The sequence below is a fragment of the Trichomycterus rosablanca genome, chromosome 7 (assembly GCF_030014385.1).
Source record: "Trichomycterus rosablanca isolate fTriRos1 chromosome 7, fTriRos1.hap1, whole genome shotgun sequence".
In the NCBI taxonomy this organism is placed as follows: Eukaryota; Metazoa; Chordata; class Actinopteri; order Siluriformes; family Trichomycteridae; genus Trichomycterus; species Trichomycterus rosablanca.
The window spans coordinates 1,770,356-1,795,593 of NC_085994.1; the positions used below are offsets into that span (position 1 = coordinate 1,770,356).

At 43.3% G+C, this 25,238-nt stretch overlaps 1 protein-coding gene across 2 annotated transcripts in view; it reads left to right on the forward strand.

Moving 5' to 3' along the window:
- Positions 1-24,205, forward strand: part of zgc:92140 (uncharacterized protein LOC447854 homolog) — a 42,048-nt gene extending 17,843 nt beyond the window's left edge. The window contains exons 1-6 of one of the 2 annotated variants that reach the window (XM_062998825.1): positions 1,961-2,047; positions 6,096-6,219; positions 16,400-16,485; positions 17,884-17,948; positions 19,076-19,136; positions 23,010-24,205. In XM_062998825.1, coding sequence (XP_062854895.1) covers positions 6,129-6,219; positions 16,400-16,485; positions 17,884-17,948; positions 19,076-19,136; positions 23,010-23,048 — 342 coding nt within the window. In that variant the 5' untranslated portion in view covers positions 1,961-2,047; positions 6,096-6,128 and the 3' untranslated portion in view covers positions 23,049-24,205. Of the gene's footprint in view, positions 1-1,960; positions 2,048-6,095; positions 6,220-16,399; positions 16,486-17,883; positions 17,949-19,075; positions 19,137-23,009 lie in introns of those variants that run through there. The other variant, XM_062998826.1, reaches the window with a different exon arrangement.
- The last annotated feature ends 1,033 nt before the right edge of the window (positions 24,206-25,238 follow it).

The window sequence follows — 25,238 nt, forward strand, 5'->3', positions numbered from 1 at the left end:
ATAGGAGGGTCCAGGGGCTCCAGGGTCCCCCCCAGCTGACTTGCCAGCCCTTCGTCTAACAGGTTGTCCTCCGCACCCGAGTCCACCAAGGCATGGAGAGGGACCGAGCAGCCATGGCAACAAAGGGTTGCCTGCATGCGGAGGTGGCGTTGCTGGGAGGATTGGGATAGTTGTGGGAGGGGGGATAGCTGAGAGTCGCCCGCCAGTACCCCCACGGCTACTGACGGGCGCCCTCTTTTGGCCAGACAGGGCATGCCCGGAGAATATGGCCTGCCTGACCACAATAAAGGCATTGCCCGGCCCTGAAGCGGTTAGCCCGCTCCTGGGGGGTTAACCGGGCACGCCCCAACTGCATGGGTTCAGGCATTGGTACTAAGGGTATAGGGGCAACACTGGAGGCACCTGAGGGCTCTGAGGGGCTCGAACAGGTCAAAGGGGAAGGTAGCCTGGAACCGGTTCTGGCCGCCCTTTCATGGCGGCGGCTGCGGAGGCGGTTATCCAAGCGGATGGCCAGAGCTACCAGGGAGTGGAGGTCGGGGCTCTCGTCCCTTGCCGCCAACTCATCCCTCAGGGAGTCGATGAGACCTTGCCGGAAAGCCTCCCGGAGGGCCTCGTCGTTCCACCCCGAGTCGGCGGCCAAGGTCCAGAACTCAATAGAATAATCAGCCACGGACCGGGAACCTTGGTGCAGGGAAAATAGTCGGGAAGAGGCACTCCCCGAATAATCCGGGTGGTCAAACACTGTCCTGAACCGGGCGAGGAAGTCAACAAACGAGCCCTCTCGAGGGTCCGTCTGTGACTGTACCGCTTCGGCCCAGGTCAGGGCCCTGCCTCTCAGGTGACCAATAATAAAGGCCACCTTACTGGCCTCGGTGGCAAAGGTAGTGGGACGCTGACGGAAAATGGATTCGCATTGGAACAAAAACCCTCTGCACCTCTCCAGGTCTCCACAGAAGGGCTCGGGGTTGGGGACAGGTGTTTCCACGGAGGACCCTGGAACCACGGGACCCGTCGGAGGTACGACCGGAACCTGGGAAGGAGCAAGAGGTACAGGATTAGGAGGTATTAGACGTACTACCTGCTGGGTCAAGTCAGCGAGCTGCTGGCTGAGTGTCCCCAGCATCTGGTTATGGCGGATAAGGATCCCCTCAACCGTTTGTGCACCCGTGGGTTCCATGGAGGCCAGATTGTACTGTTAGGGTTAGTTAATAACCCACCAAAGACTAGGGGGGAACCCAAAGGCGAGTGCACAAACAACAAAACCCAGAAGTGATAATACGATATTTTATTTAAACAAATAATAAATAAACGACAAAAACAAACAACCAAAAAGATAACAGAAAACGAGAGGGGAGCGGCAGGAGCAGTACTGGAAGCGCCGGGGAACTGCAGGGCGGACTGATGACCAGGAGTGATGAACCGGAATGCAGGATGACCAGGAATGGCAGGAGAACCAGGAATGGCAGGAACGCAGGAGAACCAAGAACGGCAGGAATGCAGGATGACCAGGAACGGCGGAACGGCAGGAAAACCAGGAACGGCAGGAACACAGGAGAACCAGGAACGGCAGGAACATAGGAGAACCAGGAACGGCAGGAACACAGGAAACCAGGAACGGCAGGAACGCAGGAACGGGGGGAAGGTCTAGGAGGCGATGAAAAACAAAATACGTTAAAGAGGAGAAGGTACAAGAAGAGGACTCACGGTTTAAGGACACAACGAACGGCCGTCTGTGTACCGTATGGCAAGCAGACAATCTGGCGACGAGTGAGAGAAAAGCCGGCGTTTAAATGCAGGAGTTGATGAGATGAGGAATGAGGCGCAGGTGTGTGAGGGGTCCGCCCTCCAGCGATCTATTGGCTGGTACCGCAGCAACCTCCGAAAACAGTACCGCTCCAGGCCGCTAGGGGGAGAAGGGAGCAAAACGGGAAAGCAAACGCAAACCACCACCAAGAACAAAAGCGATCGGGGAAACTAAAGAAAACGGAGAAAAACAAAATACAAACCGGAATGAAAACAAAACGCTGGGAAACCCTGAAAATGAAAGGTAAGTGCTGGCGGATCCTAACAGACTGTAGTCCATCTGTTTCTCTACATGCTTTGTTACCCCCTTTCACCCTCTTCTTCAATGGTCAGGACCCCCACAGGATCCCCACAGAGCAGGTATTATTTAGGTGGTGGATGATTCTCAGCACTGCAGTGACACTGACATGGTGCTGGTGTGTTAGTGTGTGTTATGCTGGTATGAGTGGATCAGACAGCAGTGCTGCTGGAGTTTTTAAACACCTCACTCTCACTGCTGGACTGAGAATAGTCCACCAACCAAAAAACATCCAGCCAACAGCGCCCAGTGGGCAGCGTCCTGTGAGCACTGATGAAGGTCTAGAAGATGAGCGACTCAAACAGCAGCAATAGATGAGCGATCGTCTCTGACTTTACATCTACAAGGTGGACCGACTAGGTAGGAGTGTCTAATAGAGTGGACAGTGAGTGGACACGGTGTTTAAAAACTCCAGCAGCGCTGCTGTGTCTGATCCACTCATACCAGCACAACACACACTAACACACCACCACCATGTCAGTGTCACTGCAGTGCTGAGAATCATCCACCACCTAAATAATACCTGCTCTGTGGGGGTCCTGTGGGGGGTCCTGACCATTGAGGAACAGCATTAAAGGGAGGTAACAAAGTATGTAGAGAAACAGATGGACTACAGTCAGTAATTGTAGAACTACAAAGTGCTTCTATATGGTAAGTGGAGCTGATAAAATGGACAGTGAGTGTAGAAACAAGGAGGTGGTTTTAATGTCATGGCTGAGCATTTTTTTCCAGAATTTTCCTTTCAATTTAGTCATATCCGGTTCCCGACTGTGAATCTGCGGCCTCTTGAACGACCCCAGGTTTGACCGACTAGAGACGTGTCACCACACCCCCCCTCCGAAACGTGTCCGATCTGCGTGCCGCTTTTTATCACCTGCCAGTTTTGGGTTCCCACACGTACAGAGAGCCACGCTAAGCTCCGTGTGACGTTAGAGCGCCCCCTGTGGGCATTTTTTAAATACATTTCCCGCTGTTTTCCCTTGACATCCACAGAGAGGAAGGAACCGTGAGAACGTTAGCGACGCAGCGTGTGCTGGAGTAAGCGCGGGGTACGAGGTGCAGAGACGTCGTTACACTGTTTATACGGTTAAGTGCACACTTACGTAAGAGCTGGAGTGTGTGTGTGTGTGTGTGTGTGTGTGTGTGTCAGGATGATGAAGTGTTTGAAGCGGGCGGGGGGGGGGGATTTACTCCTAGAGTAAATGTTATGACGGTACGCGCAGCACGCCATCACACACACACACACACACGTTTATTTGTTCAGGCCACTTTATCGAGGTGTGTGTGCGAGCTGAGGAAGATCCCGGTCCTGAAAGACGTCACGCATGTCCAGGGGCCAAATTGGGCCCTCAGTCTGATTTCATTCGATCTGCAGCTTCTGTCTTATAATATATTTATATGTAAGTGTTATGTGGGCGGAGTCAACGACTAAACAAAGTCCAGCAAATTAGAATTGAAGCGATGTGGCGATAACCAATAGGAATCGAGCTTTGAGCAGAGCGGTACGAGTGCAATCTCCAAGCGCTAAGTTCCGTCCGTAAATTAAAGTTCTTCCTATTATTATTAGTCGGTGTTATGAGGTGATGAGCAGATTTCCACTTTTATTTTGGGATATCCACGTCAGGGCGAGTCTCAGATGGATGCCGCGTTCGCTGTCTGTGACGCGGAGGGATCTGAAGCTCAGCATTAAACATTTACATTTACATTTTTGGCATTTAGCAAACACTTTTATCCAAAGCGACATACAGTACTGTGACAGTACACTGTCAAAGCAATTGAGGATTAAGGGTCTTGCTCAAGGGCCCAACAGTGGCATCCTGGCAATAGTGGGGCTTGAACCAGCGACCTTTGAATTACTAGTCCAGTACCTTAACCATTAGGCTACACCTGCCCTTCGATGGTTTTGCCGCTTCTCATGTGAATGCGCCCTTACAATTATGACTGATACTGTTTTAACAATTAAGTGTTAAGGGTCTTGCTCAGGGGCCCAACAGTGGCAACTTGGCAGTGGTGGGGCTTGAACTGGCAACCTTTTGATTACTAGTTTAGTACCTTAACCGCCGAGCTACTACTGCCCTCCTTAAACCAAACGTCAGTTGTTATGGTGCAGCGGTAAAACACACTAGCACACAAGAGCTGACATCTCAAGCTGGTGAGTTCGAATCTCTGCTACCAGCAGACGTGATTGGCTCGTCCAAGGATGGGAGTGACTGCTGCAATTACGCCCTCTGCTGGCTGATCGATGGTGCTGCACAGAGACGGGGGATAATGGATATTGGTGCGTGACTTTCTGTGCGCAGTACGGATCTCCGTATGAACCTGTCTGGTGCAGGTGAAAAGAAGTGGTCAGTACTGCACACCTGTCGGAGGGGGTGTGTGTTTGTCACGACTGTCCTCGGTCAGGAGTTGAGGAAGTGAAATATGATCGGGGAATCGGATACGACTGTGAGTCTGACTGCATGTTACACTCTGTCGACAATAAGGGGGCATACATTTTGCTTGATATTTACTATTAAACTGTATGAAAAGAAGCACAACTAAACTGTTCCACCTTAAAATCACAAACCTGGAAGCTCTTCAGTATCACTCAGGATTTATTTTTTTGGAGGGGGGGGGGTCTCAAATCCGACAGCATAAGCCCTATCCCACATCTGTCTGTGTGGGGTGGGGTGCCGTGTCAGTCACATGACCCCTGGATAACACACACACACACACACACACACACACACAGCGGTGCTACAGACGTCAGTGTGTGAAAGGTGCGTAACAGTATGGATGAGCTGCAGACGTCTGGGAGCTTAGTGTTTATGTTCTGGGTTTAGGAGCATGAACAGATGCAGTGTGTGTGTGTGTGTGTATGTGTGTGTGAGTGTGTGAGTGCAGTCAGGCTTAGTGATGTCAAAGCTCTGGTGTTTCAAAATGACCCAAATTGTAAGTCCTGCTACTGGTAGAACATCCACAGTGTCAGTGCCAGTCCATATTACACACTTGCTGCGTCCCAAATCGCATACTTAAACAGTACGTACTAGATCGGAGGCAGTGCGTGCTGCTCTGCCAACTTTCTGCCATCTTTCTTCTTCACCACAAACGCCTTTGCAGCTCCAGTTGAATTTTGGGATAGATTATTGGACCGTTCTTGGACAGTTTGTTGTTTTTCTTGGAGGCTAAATATTATTCTGTATATTTATAACGTATCTCTACATTTATATTGTCCACCTTTACCACAGACGCGGCCTCATAACACAAGAGACGTACCGCTTTCTCTTCCTGAAGCACAAACTTTTATTCACTTTCACATCTTTCATAAAATTTCCTCCTTCTGCTTCAGTTTTCTCTTCTTGTACATTTTGGGATTATTTGTAAATATTTCTCAACATCATCTAGTAGTGGGATGCAGGATAAAATCACTTTGCAGGTCATAGAATCAGCATGCATTGTGGGAGATTTTACAGTGTATATTAAGATGATCATTCTGCCCTTGCTAAGAGTTTTTCCCCCTTTCTCAGTTAGACAGACAGACAGACAGATAGACAGACAGACATATAGACAGACAGACAGCTCCCTCCAGAATACAGTTAAGTCGAATGTATTTGCTTCTCAGCTGTGTGATACTCTGTGTGCATCAGAATGGAGTAAAACTACAAAGTACAAGCAATAAAAACAATAAACGTAATACAGTAGACACACATAGCTGTAGTTAAGTTACATCTAGTACAATATGAAATGTAACCAAACGTAAAATAGCGCGTTTGCGTAAAATAGCGCGTAAAATAACGAGTTTGTATGCATTGTATGTAAAAATACTAATTGCTATAGTAACGGTAACAACTGTATTTAATTACGGAATTACGGTTAATTTGTAAATTCGGTAAATGCTGTTCAGTTCCGTTGCGCGTCGTGCCCTCCATTGCTGACGCCTCCTCGGTTCTGATAAAAACTGGTGCCAACATGGGCCGGTTCTGAATAATCGACCCTCTGTCCTGATTTCTTTCAGGTGGGATGGTGAGAGACGGGGGCTAGCATAGCGATGGGCTGCACCTCGGCTAAGCAGGTGTCGGCTGTGCCAAGCGAGGATGAGGGCAGAGGGAAGAACTACGGCAACGGAGACCTGTACTCAGGTGAGTCTCTCTGCATTCACACCGTTTATCTGAGGTCTAGCAGTATGGTAGAGACCCTTCAGAGTCCAAAGCAAACCCAGGTTAATAAAAAGCATTTTTTATTTATTAATGAGCGTCTATCAGACTTCTCAGTGTTCCTACACGTAAATCATAGCACAGTTCAGTCCCTTTTTTAGGTAAGTGGTAACATTACGAAACTACAACCTCACTGCCTAAATCAGGCCACTCCTCCTGGTCAGCAAACTTGAAGGGCCGTCATGTGAATGGCAACAGCACTTCCGGCAGAGATTAGATCGACCCCGTCCAAGACGTTACACCATAAGGAAGAACTCGGCAGCCTCTCCAAAGATGTGATACCATTCTTACTGTGAAATATGGTGGTGGTAGCATCATGTTATAGAAATTCTCCTCAGCAGCAGGGACCAGCAGCCTGATTAAGATTGACAGAAGTGAATCGCTTACGGAGAGACCTGGTATCAAAACGTTTATGCATGCCAGCCTAAAATTCATGCTCGAGTTCCAAAAGTTTGTGGACACCACTGACTGATCGCAGCTAAAAATTGTGTAAAGGCCCCAATTCTTCTCCCAGTTTAGTCATATCCCCTACTAGCCTCTACTGTAGTGCAGTGCCAACCGCTTCTTTGCACCAGGTGGGTTCATACGGAGATCCGTATCGCGCACAGAGAGTCACACACAGATCCCCGTTATCCCCCGTCTCTGTAGAGCAGAGCTCGTAACTGCAGCAGTGATGTTCAATCCCCTAAAGCATTGCCACCCTTCTATGAAAGTGGTGAAATTATGAAACTACAACCCCACCACCTAGATCAGGCCACTTCTTCAAGTCAGCAAACTTAAAGGACCCTTGGATGAGCCGGTCATCGTCTGTACAGACGCCTGGCCTGTCAGTTTTTGATTTTTTTAGGTGTAAACAGGTTTGAATTTCTGATCAAATGAACACAAGGGCTTTTTAGGCGCATCACACGCAGCAGTCTGCCTCCCGAGTGCCTCCCGACCCTCTCCGAATAGCTCCCGTCCTCCCACGCGCAAGGATTAGCACTTTAAATCAATCAAGAAGCGATTTTCTCAGGCTAGCGGCGGCGGCGGCGTTCCTCGCTGCTATTCAGAGCCTGGCTGGGGCCGCCTGCTTTTTAAAGATCTAACGTTGTCACCTCGCCATGGGCGTAGGAATCGGCGCGATGACTGAGAGAGGGAAGCGTGTGGGCGTGTTAGAAAGGCGACAGGGCAGTGCCAATCACGACGCAAAAGTATTAATCATTTCATTTTCTTCAGATGTCGACGATCAGCCGCGACGTGTTCGGCTAATTAGGTTAGAACTGCAGCGTGACTTTATTTTACAGCTGTTTATTGTTTACGGCTCATGAAAGCACCCGTATTATTGTTTTATTTTATTTATTATATCTTTCTTCTGGTTAATCAGTGTCGGAGTCTCTAACACAGCGGCTTTTCTCTCTCACCAGTGAGACCTTAAATACTCAAACTCTCCACCTTAAATTCTCACACATGCACAGCTGGAATATTTACACAGACGTTCGTACAGAATTTACAGTTTCACTCGTCTGTCCTCACACACACACACACACACACACACACACAGCAGGTTTACGTTAAAGTTTTGATCCTCATCGTACCACACGTGTAGAAGCTGAGAGCTGATCGTATCTCAAATCTTACAGCTTCTACAGCGACAGTAACAAAATCCAACGTTTACATTTACAGTCATGACTGAATACAGATCAAGCTATTAAGGGTTAAGGGCCTTGATCAGGGGCCCAACAGTGGTAACTTGGCAGTGGAGGGGCTTGAACCCGGAACTTTTTGATTACTATTTCAGTACTTTAACCACTGAGCTACCACCACCCTACAATCTAAAATAATAATAACAATAATAATAGTAATAAATAATAATAATAATAATGATAATAATAATTACATTAATAATAATAATGATAATAATAATAATAAAATAATAATAATAATAAGTACATGAATAACAATAATAATAATAATAATGATAATAATAGTAATGATAATAATAATGATTATAATGATAATAATAATAACAATGATAATAATAATTAATATTATAATTAATAAGAATGATAAAGATAATAATGGTAATAATAATTATTATAATGAATAAGAATGATAATAATAATGATAATAATGATTATTATAATTAATAATAATAATGATAATAAAGGCAATCATTATTATAATAATAATAATAATAATGACAATAATAATTATTATAATTAATAATAATATAAATAATAATGATAATAATAACAATAATAATAATAATGATAATAATAATTATTATAATTCTTCTTCGGCCTTTGTCCCGTTCGGTCGGCTCTCTGTGGATCGTGATTTGCATTGATTTGGCACAGTTTTTACGCCGGATGCCCTTCCTGACACGACGGCTTGGGACCGGCACTACAATGCACTGGTTTATGCATCCTAGCGGCCGGGTATCTATAGGACAATTCAGTGTCTCCAATTAGCCTGGCTGCATGTTTTTGGACTGTGGGAGGAAACCGGAGCACCCGGAGGAAACCCATGCGGACACGGGGAGAACATGCAAACTCCGCACAGAAAGGACCCGGACCGCCCCGCCTGGGGATCGAACCCAGGACCTTCTTGCTGTGAGGCGACAGTGCTACCCACTTAGCCACCGTGCTGCCCAATAATAATAATTATAATTAATAATAATAATAATAATAATAATAATAATAATAATAATAATAACAATTAGATTAATAATAATAATAATAATAACAATAATAATACTTACATTAATAATAATAATAATAATTAAAAAAATAGATTAATAATAATAATAACAATTAGATTCATATTACTAATAAGAACAATAATAAAATAGCAATAGTAAAATTAATAATTATAATAATACTTAATAATGTAGAATAATAATAAAAATTAGATTCATAGTAATAATAACAATAATCAATAATAATATAATTACATTAATAATAATAATTACATTATTATTATTAATAATAATAATAATAAATAAATAATTAATAATAATAATAATAATAATAAATAATATAATAAGTACATTATTATTAATAATAGTAATGATAATAATTACATTCATAAAAATTTTTTACCACCACTTCTACTACTACTAATAAATGCAAATAATAATAATTACATTAATAATAATAATAATAATAATAGTAATAATAATAATAATACTAGTAATAACATTAAATTAATTAATAATAATAATAGTTTTTCACTTGTATATAAAGGCTAGATGTGATGAACTTTTCTGCTCCTCTGTGTTCTGTGGTTCTATGTTTTTATTTCTCAGACATTAAATAATTTGTAGTTTATTTTACATTCTGCAGTCGCTGTTGGTTTGATGTTCTGAACTCCTGGATTATAACGGTGTTGGTATAGTTCTGATTGTGAGCTGTAATCTGTGTGTGGCAGAGTTTTATTTTAGGATGTAGGAATAAAAAACAAGGATTTTTTTCTCTATAGGAACATCTGCTGCTTCTGGTACCTTCAAATCCAACCTACGTGACTTAATCAATTATTAATAATCAGTTATGATGATTACTGGATCCTCAGGGGACAGGAAATAGTTAGATTTGATTCTGGGGGACGTGGAGACTTTATTTTTAATGTCTTCATTGGTTCTAGTATCACTGAAGCTCTTTAGGACCTGATGATGAATCATCTGTCTCTCCCGTACATCCAGGTTTATCAGCGATGCTAATGCGTAGGTGTTTTGTCTTTGCTGTAAGGAAGTGCTAGCCAGTTTGTTTCTGAGATTCAGGTGTGGAAGAGCTAAAGACGTGACGCGCGTGGGTTATACATGGCCTACACATTATTATTAGCACTAGGTAGCAATGAAGTGACAGACAAATGCTAGCCCACACTTAATGCCCTCACCTGACTTTACATACAGAGAGGGGGAAACAATTTCTGTAAAGAACCTTGGAGCTCTTCTGAGAAAGCTTTCCACAAGATCTTGGAGAACCTTGAAGAATCTTTGAGAACCATGAAGAACCTTGGAGAACCTTAAAGAACATTGAAGAATCTTGGAGAACCTTGGAGGACTTTGAACTGTGAAGAACCTTAAAAAACTTTGAAGAATCTTGGAGGACCTTGAACTGTGAAGAACCTTAAAAAATTTTGAAGAATCTTGGAGGACCTTGATAAACCTTGGAGAACCTTGGAGAAAATTGAAGAATCTTGGAGTATTTTGGAGAACCTTGAAGAACCTTGGGAAACCTTTAGGAACCGTGAGGAACCTTGGAGAACATGGTAGAATTTTGGCAAACCTTGGAGAACCTTGAACAATCTTAAAGAATCTTGGGGAACATAAGGACCATTGGAGAACCCTGTAGAACCTTAAAGAATCTTGAAGAACCTTGAAGAACTGTGAGAAACCTTAAAGAACCATGAGGAACCTTGAAGAACCCTGAAGAACCGTGGGGAATCTTGAAGAACCTTGAAGAACTGTGAGGAACCTTGGAGAACCGTGAGGAACTTTGAACTTCTATTCATTCATTCATTGTCTTTTCGTCCACTGCAGGAAAATGGCAGGAAACGCCCAGGACAGGTCGCCAGTCCATCACAGACTTTGGACTTTAATTACACAATGAGTAGCCATCATGGTGAAGGTGCAGGAGCTTCATAAAGTTCTCAGGGTCATATTTATTAAACAAAGGGTGTTGGTTCGGTGCCCAGTCCTGGGTGTCTTCTGGTCTCCTCGTTATTTCTAGGCGGTTACTGTAGATCCCTGGATGTTCTTGACTTCTGAACCAGAGCAAAGATTTTGTGGAGCCTCCTTAGTCGTGTCCAAATGAGTCTCAGAGGACTGACCAGCTCCTCGTCTTTCTCCTGATGTTTGTTTCTCTCTCCTCTTACTGTCTTCCATCTCTCTCATTTGCCCTCTCCTTTGCTCTCTGTCTTCTCAACTCTCAACCCAACAGTGACTATGTAGCAGTGATGGGGCTTGAACAAGCAACCTTCTGGTTACTAGTCCAGTACCTTAACCGCTGAGCTAGCACTGGTATGGTCTCTCCTCAATTATCTGGTCTTCAATTAAGTGTGCATTAGCGCCAATCCACCGAAGTGGGCGAGTAAGAAGGGGTCAGAGGGGGCGCGTGTCAGGAGAATCTACCCTCCTCGTACAGCATCATGGTCCATCAGGGTCCATCAGGGTCCTCACAGCGGGAGACTAATTGACTACGCTGAATTCGAACCACGCTCCTTGGGCTTGTTCCTCAGCTCTGCTCTCGCTGGCTCTCTCTCCAGCTCTCGCTCTCACGCTGTTACTTATTTCTCCTCCGTCCGTTTCCTGTTTTATTAAAGTACCAGGTCGTGATCTTCTGTACTGTCTCACGCTGCGAGTGTGTGTGCGAGTGTGTGTGCGAGTGTGTGTGCGAGTGTGTGTGCGAGTGTGTGTGCGAGTGCGCTCGGCATGGCAAGGTTAATAGCGCCCTGAGAATTATGATGCTGAGGATTATAATAGCTGGACTCGTGACCTATGTACCCGTCCAGTCTCAGTACAACCGTCTCCGTGTTCCTCCTCTGCCACCCCCGTCTCCTCGACTGAGTGTAGTAAACAGTATATACTGAGTGTAGTATGCAGTATATACTGAGTGAGTGTAGTATGCAGTATATACTGAGTGTAGTATGCAGTATATACTGAGTGTAGTATGCAGTATATACTGAGTGTAGTATGCAGTATATACTGAGTGTAGTAAACAGTATATACTGAGAGTAGTATGCAGTATATACTGAGTGTAGTATGCAGTATATACTGAGTGTAGTAAACAGTATATACTGAGTGTAGTATGCAGTATATACTGAGTGTAGTAAACAGTATATACTGAGTGTAGTATGCAGTATGCAGTATATACTGAGTGTAGTAAACAGTATATACTGAGTGTAGTATGCAGTATGCAGTATATACTGAGTGTAGTAAACAGTATATACTGAGTGTAGTAAACAGTATATACTGAGTGTAGTATGCAGTATATAGTGAGTGTAGTAAACAGTATATACTGAGTGTAGTATGCAGTATATACTGAGTGTAGTAAACAGTATATACTGAGTGTAGTATACAGTATGCAGTATATACTGAGTGTAGTAAACAGTATATACTGAGTGTAGTATGCAGTATATACTGAGTGTAGTATGCAGTATGCAGTATATACTGAGTGTAGTAAACAGTATATACTGAGGGCAGTATGCAGTATGTAGTATATAATAATTGTAGTATACAGTATATACTAAGTGTAGTATGTAGTATACAGTATATACTGAGGGAAGTATACAGTATGTAGTATATAATAATTGTAGTATACAGTATATACTAAGTGTAGTATGTAGTAAACAGTATATACTAAGTGCAGTAGGCAGTATATACTGAGTTTATTATACAGTATACAGTATGAACTGAGTGCAGTATATAGTATGTAGTATATAATAATTGTAGTATACAGTCTGTAGTAGGCGATTTGGAACACACCCTAAATAAATGGAAGGAAAGACGACTCGATCGGTTCGTCCATTTGTGTATCGATTGTCCATCAGTTAATCGATTGATCAGCTGATTTATTTCATGCCCATCACTAACATAACTGCACATAACTGCACTGATGTGCCCAGTCTCACCCTGCGCCCCTCTCAAATGTCAATCAATCAGATCTATTTATAGACCCGAGTGAGACACGCCCAGTTTCTGAGCTCCGGATTGTTTACATGTCAAACTGTAACTGTGTGTGTGTGTGTGTGTGTGTGTGCTTCTTTCTGTGCCTGTTCATTTTCATTTGTTTTTTAGGGTGAGTCACACACACACACACACACACACACACACACACACACAATGACAGGAAAACGGCTCTTAGAGAAGCTGGAGGGGCGTCAGGGAGAAAATAGTAACACTTTTTGATTGCGTGCTGGCTGAAATCAGCGGCGGCGGCTGGTACGTGTTTACATACGTTTGTGAAACACAGTTTCAGGGCCGCCTCAGGATTTCTGCAACCGTTTTCTTTCTGTGACTGAATGATCAGTGCAAATATTTATTCTGTCCCTTTCTGTTCTTTTCTGCTCTTGTCCGTCCTAAAACTTATAACTTGTTCATAATCGCGATCGGCTTCTGGCTGCCCGTGTAAACAGGACTAGTTCGACTGCACTAGCTTGATTAGAAACCGCATGAAACAGGGGTCTCTTGCTAAGCTAGCAAAGCAAATCCATTTCACTGAATAATTCCATTTCACTGAATGGTGAAAATGCAACTGTTGCAGCATCGGTGAGGCTGACCGCAGTCTAGCAAGCTTTACTTCCACCTGAACGTAGAGACAGACGTGCAAAAAAGAGGTTCAGCACCTTAAAGCTTTAGTGAAGTCAAATGTATTTATATAGCGCTTTTTACACTGAACATTGTCTCAAAGCAGCTTTACAGAATCCAGGACCAACAGACCCAAAACCCCTATTGAGCAGCCGAGGGTGACAGTGGTGGGACAAAATCCCTTAAAATTACAGGAAGAAACCTTGAGAGGAACCAGACTCAGCAGGGACCCCCGTCCTTCTTGGGCGGCCTGGAGGAAACTTTAAATAAATAGGATTTACACAAATTATACAAACACAAAATTACATTGAACTGAAAGTTTTAACTAGCAAAAAATAATGTGAGTTCTTCATTATTCAGTCCAGTCTGTTATAAAGTCTGTAGTGAGTTCTGGACACACCAGGTACCCATCCCATCTAGTAGGAGCAGCATTGTTGGCACTGCAGTCTTAACCTCAAGAGGGTAAACAGGTTTCTGTCAGAACCACCTTGGGTTACTCCTAATTATTATAGCATAACTAAGTTTGCTTGTTTAGTTTGACGAAACTTTAGAGGTTTATTCCTGATCTCTGGACTAAACGAAACAGGAGACGAGGTGCAGCCGGACTAGTCCTGTTCATATAACGGCACAGAGAAGTTAAGCACAGTCACTGAGGAGGAGTTGGGAGGCTGTACGACAAAGTGAAATGAAGAAGGGGTCGGAGGAGCGTGCACATGTCGGAGGGAGGGCGTGTCAGGAGAATATACCCTCCTCGTACACCACTGGGGTCTCCAGCAGAGGAAGAGGAACTGGCTATGACTAAAAAAGGAAAAAAATGCATCAATAAAGTAAAATAGTAAAAAAATGGTGAATGTTTCTGAGAGTCTGTTGCTCCTGCAGATGAGGATGAATTTCCTCTCTCTCTCTTTTTTTCTGTAAGTAGGAGAACGATTTCAGTCTCACACTGTAGCACAGGAACATGAAATAAAACAGCAGAACAGACGATGAATCATTTACACACAAGCCGACACGTTTCGAGAAGCCTGGCGACTCCGGGCTGAAGATAAAACTCCACAGCGGCGTCTCCCTGAGCAGGAGGATGAAATGTAGAGCTGTTATGAACGTAAAAACATAACATTAAAACCACCTCCTTGTTTCTACACTCACTGTCCATTTTATCAGCTCCACTTACCATATAGAAGCACTTTGTAGTTCTACAATTACTGACTGTAGTCCATCTGTTTCTCTGCATGCTTTGTTAGCCCCCTTTCATGCTGTTCTTCAATGGTCAGGACCCCCACAGGACCCCCACAGAGCAGGTATTATTTAGGTGGTGGATGATTCTCAGCACTGCAGTGACACTGACATGGTGGTGGTGTGTTAGGGTGTTTTGTGCTGGTATGAGTGGATCAGACACAGCAGCGCTGCTGGAGTTTTTAAACACCGTGTCCACTCACTGTCCACTCTATTAGACACTCCTACCTAGTCGGTCCACCTTGTAGATGTAAAGTCAGAGACGATCGCTCATCTATTGCTGCTGTTTGAGTCGGTCATCTTCTAGACCTTCATCAGTGGTCACAGGACGCTGCCCACGGGGCGCTGTTGGCTGGATATTTTTGGTTGGTGGACTATTCTCAGTCCAGCAGTGACAGTGAGGCGTCTGATCCACTCATACCAGCACAACACTCACTAACACACCACCACCATGTCAGTGTCACTACAGTGCTGAGAATCATCCACCACCTAAATAATACCTGCTCTGTGGTGGTCCTGTGGGGGTCCTGACCATTGAAGAACAGCATGAAAGGGGGTAACAAAGTATGTAGAGAAACAGATGGACTACAGTCAGTAATTGTAGAACTACAAAGTGCTTCTATATGGTAAGTGGAGCTGATAAAATGGACATGGAGGAGGTTTTAATGTTATGTCTGATCGGTGTATGTCTGATTGTTACGCTTGTGAAGAATGCTGCTGAGGCTGGTCTGGCGCATTGAGAGTCACGCCCTGATCTCCACGTTCCTCCACTTCTGTACAGGCGCCTCGGACTACTAATCAGGGTCCCTGCTCAGCGTCGAAGACCCCGCCCACTTTTTAGTCCCGTCTTTTCCCACCCACCCAGATTAGTGGTAGATCTTGTCTGCTGCAGGCACTAGGGGGCGCCCAGTCGACCGGTAGCAGAGCTGAGATTTGAATTAGGGGAGTACAGAATCCTCTCACTGTTTCTAAAAAGCACTTGGACTCCCGAGCAGAGAGCAGGGCGAGGTGACATCAGTGTTGATCTGTGTTGATCGATTATTGTCTTTTTTTTTTACTGTCTGTACTCTGTTTTTACTGTCATTCACTGACAGTGTTTGTAAAGACTTTCCTGTATGTGTAATTGAGTTACACACACACACACACACACACACACACACACACACACACGGCCATATAAACAAATAAAACGTCTGTGACCGACAGGGGCGTGAGAATCATGGTTCTGTCTCTGCCTGTGTAAATATGACGTATGAATGTAACATTCCTCCCGCTCTCCTCTTTTAGTAATGTCATCATCGTCATCATGGGAGACAGTGATAGCCTTGTGGGTAGAGCTTTGGCTGTCAATCGAAAGGTTGTGGGTTCAAATCCCGGCTCTTTTCGTACTGCCGCTTTTTGGTCATTGAGCAAAGCTCTTAATCCTCATGGCTTCCAAACAAGGTGTGCTTGTGTATATGTGTATACGACATTTTATTGTGTGTGTGTGTGTGTGTGTGTGTGTGACCATGTGTGATTCCTGTTTGAGCTCTGATGAGTTCTGATGGACAGAATTCATGTCCAAATTGTCTTTGTCTCTTTGTGCAGACGAGTACAGGATGAAGGGGGTCGAGGAGGTGAAGTACATGCGAGGAGAGGAGGACCGAGTCAACGCACACAACCAGGAGAACCTGGTGAGACCTCCACGTACCCACGTACCCACCCACCCACCCAAAAAAATGACTTGTAGACAACAAAAGTCAGCAGCATGTGTTATCATCATTCTAATTGTTTCTCTAATAACGCTCCGGCCGTCTTAACCCACAACGCACGCAATGTGTAAATGTTCCAGCCAGCTTCCGGCGTAGTGATGAAGCGTCGCTCCCTACTCCCTACACAGTCTGAAGTTCACTTCATTTGAACATTTTTGTTCCCTTTGGATCAGAATCTCACTTAAAATGGTGGAATACCCTACGTAGTGCACTTCACAGGAACAGCTGGGGTGAATGGAACGCTCCTACAGAATCGGTGCTAATGGTTGTAAGAACCGCTTTCTGAACCAATCAGAGCTTCTGATTGTAATTGTTAGTAAGAAATGCTGTTATTTGCATTTATTCAGTTTGCGTCACACGTCAGTTGGGCAACATGTAGGAACTGAATAGTGTGTGAATGATGCATAATGGTGTTGTTTTTATACCTGACCCACTACTTGGAACGTGGTCCATCAAACAGCTAGAAATAAGATGATATTAAAAGCTGTTCTTAACCATAAAGATTGTAGAATAAATATTTCAAGAGCTAAATGATGATTGGACTCATTAGAATCAAGACTCCAGGATATTACTGTGTTTCCAAACAAACCACCAGACACACACACGGATGGATTTAATTATTACAAATGTGTTGGCACCCTGGTGGCGTAGTGGGATATTTCTCCAGCTCACCAGCTCTCCCAGTTTGAATCTCAGCTCTGCTACTGGCTGGGCGCCCCCTAATGGGCATGATTGGCAATGCATACAGGCTATGGCTATGACTAAATTGGGAGAAACAAGGAGAAAATATGTCAATAAAATAGCGATAAAAACCCAAAATGCAACAGTGTGTGGTAAAATAATTCTTATATTTTAAAAATTCCTTTTTTTATGACTGAGTGAATCATAAGGGAGGATTAAACATGTAACACACTCACACACACATGTGCACACACCAAATTGTATTTTACTACTTCTTACATATTGTACTATTATTTCTCGTTACCATTCACGCTGTTATTGTGTTTTTTCATTTTATTATTATTATTATTTTCTTTTAAATCTTTTTTAATGTTTCTTAAACCTGCATCTGAGCTTTGGTGATGCCAACGTCTGTATTTATCATCCCAATAAAACTACATTTGAATTGAATTGAGAGAAGCAGGTTTAATTAAGACTCTTAAGAATGACAGTGTGGGATAACTCCCCCCCAAACACACACGGGCACACACACACGGGCGCACACACACACACACACACACGCACACACACACACGGGCACACACACACAGGCACACACACACATACACGTGTGTGTTAAACCCTGTCATTGTGTTACAGGACAAGAGCTCGACACACCACAGGGACAAACTGCATAAGGAGGCACCAGGAGCCAACAAGGCCAAGTAAGAGCGTCACTGTGTGCGTGTGTGTGTGTGTAAATCCTTGGACCAGTTTAAGATTAAAATGTCCCATGATACAGTCTGAACTATTTTACTAAGCGCTTGATCCTGGTCAGGGTTGCGGTGGGTCTGTGAATTTGCTTTTTTGGTGCCTCAGAAATATACGTACAGCTCATCTAAACATCTATGTCATTTAAAAACGTACAATTTTATACGTTCATGTACAAATGAGCTTTCTTTAGGCTGCTTCCGTTCAGGTGTCGCCACAGCGGATCGTTATTTTGATTTACCAAACACCCCTCCTATTTATCCAGGCTTGGGACCTGCACTAAGGGTGCACTGATATGTGACCCCACACTGACTAGGTTCACATACTGCCAAGTGTGTTCTGTATTTACATTTAAATTTGCGGCATTTAGCAGACGCTTGTATCCAAAGCGATTTACAATTATCAGTAAATACTGATCATTTAAGCAATTGAGGTTTAAGGGCCTTGCTCAGGGGCCCAACAATGGCAACGTGGGGGGGGGTTTGAATCTGCAACCCCATAATTACTCGTTCAGTATCTTAACCTCTGAGCTACTGCTGTCTCAGGGCTGTTGTAGCCAAGTGGTTAAGGTACTGGACTAGTAATCAAAAGGTCGCTGGTTTTATCCCCACCACCGCCAATTTGTCACTGTTGGGCCCTGGAGCAAGGCCCTTAACCCTTAATTACTTAGACAATATAACGTCACTTTACTGTAAATCTCTGGGGATAAAAAGCATCTGCTAAATGCCGAAAATGTATTTGTGAGCCCAGCGTGGGATTCGAACCCCCAGAAACAGGAGACCTAACTGTTATAAATGCATAATTGGAGTCATAAGCAGAATGTACTGAGTTGAGCTTATATTATTGTACGATGACACTTGATTTAAATCCTGGTGACTCAAACTAATCAAAAGAAATGACAAAATTTCAACCCAAATAAACACGTCTGATAGATTTTAAGATGAACGAGACTCTTCAGTGTGTGTGTGTGTGTGTGTGTGTGTTGAGTGTAATGTGTTTTCTTATTTTCTTGTTGTTGTTGTAATGGAAAATTCTTGTGTTTGTTACCTCCCTTCTCACCCCCCACACCCGTCTCCCCCAGTATTCATACGTCGGAGAGTCAGCAGGAGTTTTTCCGAATGCTGGATGAGAAGATTGAGAAGGTAAAGTGGGACGGAGGGAGGAAATGGGGGCGGGAGGGTTCCTGAATGAGGGCATTATAAAAACTAAGGGAGGGAAGGATGAAGGGGTTAAAAGCAGGGAGAGCTGGTTAGATAAGAGGGGTGGACTGAATGATGGGTACAGTATACAGGGTAAAGTACATGAAGTACGGCAAGGCAAGGCAAGTTCAGTAGTATTTTTAGTAGTTAGTATAGTTAGTACAGAAGTATATTAGGTGTTATAGTATAGTTAGTGCATTAGTTTAGTTAGTATAGTACGTTTAGTAGTGTAGTTAGTATAGTAATAGCTAGTAAATTCAGTAGTATACTTACATTTACATTTTCAGCATTTAACAGCATTTCCAAAGCGACTTACATTACAGTTACAGTATACAGTCTGAGCAATTGATGGTTAAGGGCCTTGCTCAAGGGCCCAGCAGCAGCAACCTGGCTTCAACCAACGACCCTCTGATCACTGGTCCAGTACCTTAACCACTAGGCTACAGCTGGCCTTTTATATACAGTGTATCACAAAAGTGAGTACACCCCTCACATTTCCGCAGATATTTAAGTATATCTTTTCATGGGACAGCACTGACAAAATGACACTTTGACACAATGAAAAGTAGTCTGTGTGCAGCTTATATAACAGTGTAAATTTATTCTTCCCTCAAAATAACTCAATATACAGCCATTAATGTCTAAACCACCGGCAACAAAAGTGAGTACACCCCTTAGTGAAAGTTCCTGAAGTGTCAATATTTTGTGTGGCCACCATTATTTCCCAGAACTGCCTTAACTCTCCTGGGCATGGAGTTTACCAGAGCTTCACAGATTGCCACTGGAATGCTTTTCCACTCCTCCATGACGACATCACGGAGCTGGTGGATATTCGAGACTTTGCGCTCCTGCACCTTCCGCTTGAGGATGCCCCAAAGATGTTCTATTGGGTTTAGGTCTGGAGACATGCTTGGCCAGTCCATCACCTTTACCCTCAGCCTCTTCAATAAAGCAGTGGTCGTCTTAGAGGTGTGTTTGGGGTCATTATCATGCTGGAACACTGCCCGAGACCCAGTTTCCGGAGGGAGGGGATCATGCTCTTCTTCAGTATTTCACAGTACATATTGGAGTTCATGTGTCCCTCAATGAAATGTAACTCCCCAACACCTGCTGCACTCATGCAGCCCCAGACCATGGCATTCCCACCACCATGCTTGACTGTAGGCATGACACACTTATCTTTGTACTCCTCACCTGATTGCCGCCACACATGCTTGAGACCATCTGAACCAAACAAATTAATCTTGGTTTCATCAGACCATAGGACATGGTTCCAGTAATCCATGTCCTTTGTTGACATGTCTTCAGCAAACTGTTTGCGGGCTTTCTTGTGTAGAGACTTCAGAAGAGGCTTCCTTCTGGGGTGACAGCCATGCAGACCAATTTGATGTAGTGTGCGGCGTATGGTCTGAGCACTGACAGGCTGACCCCCCACCTTTTCAATCTCTGCAGCAATGCTGACAGCACTCCTGCGCCTATCTTTCAAAGACAGCAGTTGGATGTGACGCTGAGCACGTGCACTCAGCTTCTTTGGACGACCAACGCGAGGTCTGTTCTGAGTGGACCCTGCTCTTTTAAAACGCTGGATGATCTTGGCCACTGTGCTGCAGCTCAGTTTCAGGGTGTTGGCAATCTTCTTGTAGCCTTGGCCATCTTCATGTAGCGCAACAATTCGTCTTTTAAGATCCTCAGAGAGTTCTTTGCCATGAGGTGCCATGTTGAAACTTTCAGTGACCAGTATGAGAGAGTGTGAGAGCTGTACTACTAAATTGAACACACCTGCTCCCTATGCACACCTGAGACCTAGTAACACTAACAAATCACATGACATTTTGGAGGGAAAATGACAAGCAGTGCTCAATTTGGACATTTAGGGGTGTAGTCTCTTAGGGGTGTACTCACTTTTGTTGCCGGTGGTTTAGACATTAATGGCTGTATATTGAGTTATTTTGAGGGAAGAATAAATTTACACTGTTATATAAGCTGCACACAGACTACTTTTCATCGTGTCAAAGTGTCATTTTGTCAGTGTTGTCCCATGAAAAGATATACTTAAATATCTGCAGAAATGTGAGGGGTGTACTCACTTTTGTGATACACTGTATATACTTGATATATGTATACTTAGTATAGTAGTATTATTAGTATAGTGAGTTCAGTAATATAGTTAGTATTTTAGTATAGATAGTATAGTAATGTAATTAGTGTATTAAGTATAGTAGTATAGTAATATATTTAGTGTAGTAGTATAGTTAGTTAGGTAAAATAGTATACTAATATAGTTAGTACTACAGTAATATAGTTTGTATGGTAGTGTAGTTGGTACAGTAGTATAGTTAGTATAGTTAATACAGTAGCATAGTTAGTACAGTAGTATAGTTATTCAGTAGCATAGTTCGTACAGTAGTATAGTTAGTACAGTAGTATAGTTAATACAGTAGTATAGTTAGTAGAGTAGTACAGTAGTATAGTTAGTATAGTTAGTACAGTAGCATAGTTAGTACAGTAGTATAGTTAGTACAGTAGTATAGTTAGAACAGTAGTCTAATTAGTATAGTTAATACAGTAGCATAGATAGATAGATAGATAGATAGATAGATAGATAGATAGATAGATAGATAGATAGATAGATAGATAGATACTTTATTGATCCCAAAGGAAATTAAAGGAAAGTAGTATAGTTAGTGCAGTACTATAGTAAGTATAGTTAGTACAGTAGTATAGTTAGTATAGTTAGTACAGTAGTATAGTTAGTATAGTTAGTACAGTGGTATAGTTAGTACAGTATAGGATGGAGGAATGAATAAAAGGGATTCTGAAGGAGGCATTATGAAAGCTAAGGGAGGGAAGAATGGTGGAATGATGGGTGGAGCGATAGATGGAGTGATGGGTGGAGCAATGGGTTGTGGGAGAGAAGAGGGGTGATGGGTAGTGGGAGTGATGGGTGAAGGGATGAAATGCGTGAATTTAAATTGCTGTTCTTTACAGAAATGCTGCATCATCTGGGTTCACATGGAAAATGATGATCATGTGATTAATGTTGTGATCTTATCTGTGGGGATTTCCATCCCCTTGTACGTCCATCTCTCCATCATGTTTTCACTTTTTATCTGTCCTACATCCTGGGATTTTGGGCTCTGGTGACCCTGTTTATATTTTGAATATTTAGGGTTTAGATCTAAGATTCACTCTTGATTTTTTTTTTTGAGGGAGGGAAGGTCGTGCGGCGTCTCGTCCCAATGCCACAGCGATATGCCAACTTCCGGGACGGGTTCGGGCACCTGCTGGAGTTGCAGTTGGGAGGAAGGGAGTCACACGGTGCTTGGCATGGCTCTCCGTATGCGATACGGGTCTGTGTGGGAACCCAACGTATCCGCCACAGACTAGACGAATGTTGGAGGGGATCCATGGTGATCCGGCTCTCCTCGGTCAATTGGGAATTGGAGATGACTCGATTGGGAGATAAAGCGGGCAAAAAAATAACACTGATATGTACAGCACTGGGTCCTAAACGGCTATGAAGTGAAGGATGTTGGTAGCTGGACTGGTAAGCGAAGGGTCACTGGGCAAGGGTAGCTCAACAGTTAAGGTTGCTGGTTCAAGCCCCACCATCACCAAGTTGCCACTGTTGGACCTCTGAGCAAGGCTCTTAACCCTCAGTTGCTCAGATTGTATTGTAATAATTGTAAGTTGCTTTGGATAAGAGCGTCTGCTAAATGCCACAAATGTAAACGGTCAAGTTATTATCACTGTTGGGCCCTTGAGCGAGGCCCTAATCTTTAATTGCTTGTTACTTCTGTCTCTTTTTGTCTCCAGGGTCAGAATTATTGTTCGGAGGAAGAGGATGTGACATAGCACAACCACCACACAGAGAGAGCTCGAGAGAGAGACGATTTTCCCTTCTATGGAGTGAATTTAAATCAGTGTTTCGTCTGTAACTCTTCAGATTGGAAGTGTGTGTGCGTGCGTGTGTATGTGTGTGCGTGTGTGCGTGTGTGTGTGTGTGTGTGCGCGTGCCACAACGATCCGTGCGAGTGTATTCCTGCGAGAGGACGTTTTCTCCAAACCCGACCCACTTTCCTTCTACTTTCTGAGAAACCGATCAATAAGTGGACGCTCGATTGAACACGCTCGACCTACTGACCCCTCGACCCTGCTGGACTTTACGCTTCGATCTGATTGGACGTTGTAGATACGGGCGGAAGGCGAAAGGCAGGATGGAGTTCACGTCTGGATTTTATTATGGAGACAAAACAAGGATGAAAGGACAGAATGATGGATTAAAGTGTTTATGTAAAGAAAAGAGAATTATTTTAATAAGAGAGAATATAACAGCTGAGAAGCTCCGAAGTTCTGCATTTTGAAGGACGTTTTATTTTTATTTTGTGGAGTTTTATTTCTGGTTTGTATGTTATTTTGTATTTCAGAGCAGATATAACAGACAGGACTGAGATATTTACACTATGTGACTAAATGTATGTCCACAACCCTCATAAATGTCCATAAAGTTCCTTAAAGTTCCCTGATTATGGTTTTAGCACCTTTGTGCCGCAGGAAGACTGGCGAGGCTTCCTTGTCATTGAAACTACACACGAACCGCCTCGCTCAGTGTGAACCCGATCACAAACACTCCTCATCAACGACGTCTCAAACACACATGAACATGAACGTAAATCAGGAGGTGCAGAAGTGATAATGGCATCTCATCTCACACGGCTGGTTTATCATCTTCCTATAGAGCATCACGGCACAAACCCAAAGTTATGGAGCGGTGACGATCATCGAGTTCAGAGACCGTAATAACACGTCCAATCAACATTTCAGAGCAGGAAACCCGAAGCTGTCTGTACCGGAACCTACAGCCAAATACAACCTCAAATCAGAAAAATAAAAACACAGAGTTCCTCACATTGACTTTGACTTTTATTTGATGTCAGACAGGATGAACCTGAGATATTTCATCTTTTATCTGCTCAACTTCATTTCATTTATTAATAAACATCCATTTTGCACACGGCGTCCATTTTTCAAAAAAAAAAAAAAAACTTGACTCGGACTCTAGCCTAAAGACTCGTGACTTGACTCGGACTCTAGCCTAAAGACTCGTGACTTGACTCGGACTCGTATTTTGTGACTTGTAAATATCTCTGACACAAGCAGGTTGATCAAAAAATGCTGTTAAATATGCAGCACATTTTCTATGTTTGGATATTTTTACTCAGCCAGCAAGTTCCAAAATTGTCCAGCAGAGGCGCTTGACTTCATATGAATGTCAGATTGAGGGTTAAAATTTCTCCGTCAGCTTCTCCCACAAATGAACGTAACAGCGTCTCTGCCTTTGTGTTCCTGCCCGAATTGAAGCGTTTTTGGTTTCTTTGTGCTCGGTTGTGCCCTAATCTTCACAAACAGTGCAGGGTACAGAAGGAAAAATGCAAAAATGGCACAAACTGGCTACTGATGAATGAAAACTTATATACTCAATATTCGCAGTGCTTTAGGTAGTGCTTTAGGAAATTTAAGAAACAGTGGCCACATTTCATGTCAATCACGTCGACCTGTTTGAATGAGGCACAATCTACCTGCGTGCACCGATCGACGTGTTGGGCACCCCTGCCTTAGACGATAATTGTGACAAAATCAAATCCTCAGTGCTTTAAGTGCCGTCAACAAAATTCTGATTCTTCTGAACATTCTCGTTACTGTTTGGGTCTTTTGGCATTTTATGGCTCGTTCATTGTTCCTCTAATTGTATTAATCCATCTTTTGCTGGCCGTCCTCTTCCTCTTTTACCTTTGCCTCTTCCAAGCTTAATTGTCCTTTTCAAAAATCTCATAATGTGTTCAAAATTAAAGATCCTAGTTTGGTTATCTGGACCTCGAGCGAGAGGTTTGGTTTGATTTGGTCGAGGATCCGTTTGTTTGTAGTTTTTGTCGTCCAAACTTGTCACCGTTGCAGCTGCTGATGTTTTTTGTGTCTTTTATTTGTTACTTTGCTGGTTTCACACCTTTTTTCTTGTTACTCTTTTTGTATGAAGCTTTTTAGCCC